Source organism: Simochromis diagramma, unplaced genomic scaffold, assembly GCF_900408965.1.
Source record: "Simochromis diagramma unplaced genomic scaffold, fSimDia1.1 OVJJ01000816.1, whole genome shotgun sequence".
NCBI lineage: Eukaryota > Metazoa > Chordata > Actinopteri > Cichliformes > Cichlidae > Simochromis > Simochromis diagramma.
The window spans coordinates 11,542,784-11,547,423 of NW_024386908.1; the positions used below are offsets into that span (position 1 = coordinate 11,542,784).

At 34.2% G+C, this 4,640-nt stretch overlaps 1 protein-coding gene across 1 annotated transcript; it reads left to right on the plus strand.

The window, feature by feature from the left end:
• The first annotated feature begins 336 nt into the window (after window positions 1-336).
• Window positions 337-2,380, plus strand: LOC120736124 (leptin-B-like). Its single transcript, XM_040036107.1, has 2 exons — window positions 337-1,396; window positions 1,542-2,380. Exons 1-2 carry the CDS (start codon window positions 1,172-1,174, stop codon window positions 1,851-1,853), a joined length of 537 nt encoding a protein of 178 aa, XP_039892041.1. The 5' UTR covers window positions 337-1,171; the 3' UTR covers window positions 1,854-2,380.
• Window positions 2,381-4,640: the final 2,260 nt, after the last annotated feature.

Here is a 4,640-nt window from a genome sequence, read left to right on the forward strand (position 1 = left end):
GGTACATAAAAAGAAGTATAGGTATAGGTATATTTACATGTATAGAGAACCCGATTTATTGTGAATTAAATTAGTTACAGACATGTTATCCCTGCCTTACAAAAAGACGTTCTGCCATGACCTGAGAACTTAACTGAGAACCTAAACAGACAACCCAGAAAATAGCTTGTCAACATGTAAACTAGCTATCAAAAAAGAAAACAAACACGGAAGCAATCAGGTAAAACGGTCTATTTACCTCGACGGTACCCTGTAAAGGTTTGAAGTCCAAGATTTTAGTGGTTTTCCAGTCATCGGCAGATTCAAAGGTTTCAGTGTTCAAGGATCTTCCACACTGTTCCACTTAACTCTCATGCCGTCACTGGTTTTATTACTGATTCCATTCCTGATCACGGCTAGTGAACTCTCAATGAAGTGAAGCTCTGACTGAAGACAAATAATGGTAAAATAAAAAGAATGAACAGAATATACTCCCTTTCATACACGCAGATGAGTCACAGTAACACCAAGACAACATTCAAAATTCAAAATCATACCGATATACCGTTATTTGTTTCCATACTGCATCAAATTTTTTTTCCAGCAGACATTTTGCAACTCACAACTGTTTATCAGAAATATTAGAACAAGAGCTGATAGGATGACTCACTTATACTAAACAAGAAGAGTTCAAATAGCACTACATACACATTTTCTTTTAAACAGCTGTACTGCATGCACTCTGCACTGTGCCAGTCTGCCTACACATTTTCCAGTAACTCAAAGTTAAGATTAAAGTGTTACATTAACAACTGGCTTATACTAACATTGTTAATGATCATCTTAGGGGGGAAAAAAAATAAGAACACGTGTGTCTGAGTCAGAGTGATCTGTTTTCTTATTGATATTTAATGGGAATTTCCTTTTTAATCAGTGCATGTTAAGAAGTTGACCTACAAGGGTCAGACTTAGGTTTAAGATGTATCGTGGGGGGGATAGAGGAGGAGAACAGACCGAGGCAAGACTCAAGTTCAGGGCAGACTATTTAAATGTTGGAAACCTGCAACGAAGCCAGTTAGAGGAGCACATTTCAAGAAATACAGGTAAGAGATTGGATTCTTTTCCCCCACAGTAAATGCAAAAAATATCCAGAGGAAGACGCTATTAAGTTTATACTTTATTTTTTTTCTGCATGTTTTTATTATGTCTTTGTTTATATGTCTTTTTTCTTTTTGTCTATTTAATGAATTCGTTTTTCTTTTTTAGGATGCGTAACATTCTGGCCCTTCTCTGCGTCTTTCTTATGGCAGCTCATCAGAGCACTAGTCTTCTCACAAAGGGAGAATCAATCAGAAACACCATACACAACATTGTAAACATTGCTCAGATAACCCTTGTCCACATTAAGAAACTAAAGGTACCAATATATTGATTATTTTTATGTTAATGCGATTTGCTGTTTGTTTTCATAACGTATACTGTTTTCTGCCTAAATTTTCTCATTGGGGAATGTTTTTATTCAATATTAAACTAAGCTTACGTATTATTTTTTTTATTCTTAGTTGCTGGCTTCACCGATAGGTGTTCCCCCTCCTTCCATTGTAGGACTAAGTAATATAAGCCATGAGCTTGGAGTTTTGGATAATGAACTGCAGCAGCACCCTTTCCTCATCCAGATTCAGGCTGATGTCTCCAGCTTGGAAGGAAGGGTGCGCTCCCTCGCCTTATCAATGGAGTGTCCCCTTAAGCCCAAACCAGCAGTACAGATGGATGAGAGTGTGTTCCCAGACAGCCACCTTTACATGACAGTGACAAAGGTGCAGCACTACCTAGAGGAACTTCTTCTCAACAAGGGCAAACTCAAGCTCTGCTAACAAATTTAAGCTTGATGCATATATAGTAAGCCAGGACTTGCTATATGTATCGGGACAAATAACCCAGTGTAGGCAAAGGTTAATTTGTCTTTGTGATGCATATTTTCTATACATAGAATTACTACGTGGACAACTGTCAGTCGTTAAAAGCATGCAATTAATTCCAATAATTCAGCGATTTGCAAAAAATTGAAAAAACCTATAAAGGGCATCTTTTATTTCATACAACAAATGTTTTATAGGGTTTTATATTTTATATGGCAAACTGTTTTACACATGTTTGACATGGTGTGTGTTTTGAGGGTCAGGATGGGAAAACTGAGACACTACATAGTACTTGGAGGTTGTGTGAATAAGCATGATTGTGGTCATTTCTGCCAGTAAATAAAACTAATGCAAAGAATTGCATGGTGCTATGAAACTATTGCCAGAGAAAGCATATAAGACCTTTTGATGACTGTGCAATCTTAACTGTTTTTTAGTGGATGCTTGTCTCAGTGGTCTATTGAGCAGAACCATTAAGCAAAAGGTTATTAGGATGTGTTTAAAAATGAAATGTGTAATTTTTTTGTAATAAAGTTTGCAATAACAAATTCTGTCATGACTGATGCTCTTCTAAAATTTCAAAGATTTAAGTCATGCATTTAAGACTTTTTTCACTTGTGTTAAAATCTTTATAAAAATATTATGTATGACATAAAATACAGCTAAACTTAATGGTACAATGATACAGTTTTATAAAATAAAACAAGCCAATAGATATAATAAATTTAAATTTCATATATAATAATCTACAATAATGGCATTAATGTATATCATATGCTGGGAGCAGCATTTTAACCAGCATAAAGAATTAAGTTTGTTTTTTATTATAAAATGTAGTTTTCAGCTATCATGGCTTTATTTTATTTTATTTTATTTTATCACATCAAGCTGACTACTCGGATGATAATAATATATTTACAAAAAACCAACAACAATCCTTTGCTTAAACTTTAAAGAAAAAATGATTATTCTTATATAAGAATTTCTACTAAACTGAATTTAAAAAAAAAACAAAACATATATCATTAGGCAATAATTAGTTCACAATTACCCAAAATTCAATCTAATGATTCACTTTCTTCATGAGACACATTCCAATCTAAACACCAAACTGCACAAAAACAGAAACTAACTTACTCATTACTGATTACCCGTGAACTACAAAAGCAATAGAAGACACTTTAATAACATGCAGCTGTTCAGCAATGAGGAACTACAGAGCAGCCTCTTAGTACGACTGTCTGAAGTGTGTGAGTTGAAGTCAGCAGGACTTCTTTTAGGCTTTTGAAGATTTTTCACTTCTCATCCAAAAGCCACTTTCGAAGAAACAAACAGAAAAACAAAATTTAACCCTCTAATTTTACGGCCATTAAACAAAACTAAGCAGAGTATGCTACACATTTTGAAAATGTTAAAAACTCTGTACCTTATAATGGAAATGTAACACAAGTCACCACAAATCGATGATGAATAATCACAGCACGAGTGTATGTGTGTGTGAAACGCTAACATAAAAAAGTAAACAGAGTTGAAATTCAAGAACCTTGATAAGGTTTTACAAGGTAAATCAACAGTAAATTCTTACAGATCCACTCTTTTACATTCTAAGAATAAGAATAAGAATAACTTTATTTATCCCGAGGGAAATTCTTTTGTCATGTACATGCTCAAAGCAGCAGGAGAGACAGAGGAACAGATGAATAAGATATACAATATATACAATAAGAATAGTAGTATACAGTAATATACAGTAGGGAGTCAATTCTTCATACTACTCAGACATGCAATAAAATATTACTACATACCTAAAGTGACTAAACACACAAGAGGTGGTGCTTGTAAGCACTTTATGGTAAGTCTGCTTTTTGTGTATTCCAGCTGAGTTACATGAGAGTCCAAAGAAAGTCTAACGATAACACAATAGGATTAAGATTTTTTTTTTTAATATAGACTTATTGGTGTTCCTCGCCTTTACAGTTATCTACACTTGGCCTTCCTCTGAAAGACGAATGACTGCCAGAAATATCTGTGTGATATGGAGGTGTTTGAGAGCAGTTTGAAAGCATGTTTATTCTATTAACTTATTTATTAAATTTCCATTGATTACTTAGTAAAATTCTCTTTTATGAATCATACATTAGCCCGTGCTAATAGAGCGTTTAATTGTTATTTCCTGGCGTGAGAGAAGCTTCTGTAATTAGAGAGGAAATGCAGGGTTATTTTTGTGTTAGATAACAGTGGCAGGGAGGAAACAGTGGGTTACTACTAACAGCTGTACTGAAAAGACGTATATACTTCTGTGGACCTCTTTTTTAGTGCTTAGAATTATTAGGCATTCTTAACGTTACATTGAAGTTTCTTAGTTATCTGGTCTAATGTGCCTTTGCTACACAACAACGGCAACAACTGTAAGCTATTAAGATCATACTACAATAAGAGTGAATAACAGTATGGCTTTTTATCAGAGAACATCTGGGATGATGTAGAACATAGTTTTATGAACAATGCCAGGGAATAATCAAGCACTTCTGGTTCACTTCTTGTGAGAGTGGTCCTAATATATATGAACAACTCTGAGTAACTGCAGTACATATCATTCCTCAAATGTAACTCACACAGAAGTGAATGAAGAGACCTCAAAACACCATCATAAGCTCCTTTTCACACAGAGAGGGTTGCAGACTGAAATTTTAAAAAAGAAATTCAACTAAAAATATTAAAGTTTTCAAAATGTTTATCTTT

Excerpts from the sequence above, each read along its gene's own strand:
- LOC120736124 (XM_040036107.1), top strand. The coding sequence starts at position 1,172 with ATGTTTTTATTATGTCTTTGTTTATATGTCTTTTTTCTTTTTGTCTAT. Across the intron at positions 1,397-1,541 it reads TCCACATTAAGAAACTAAAG|TTGCTGGCTTCACCGATAGG; the intron begins GTACCAATATAT and ends TTTTATTCTTAG.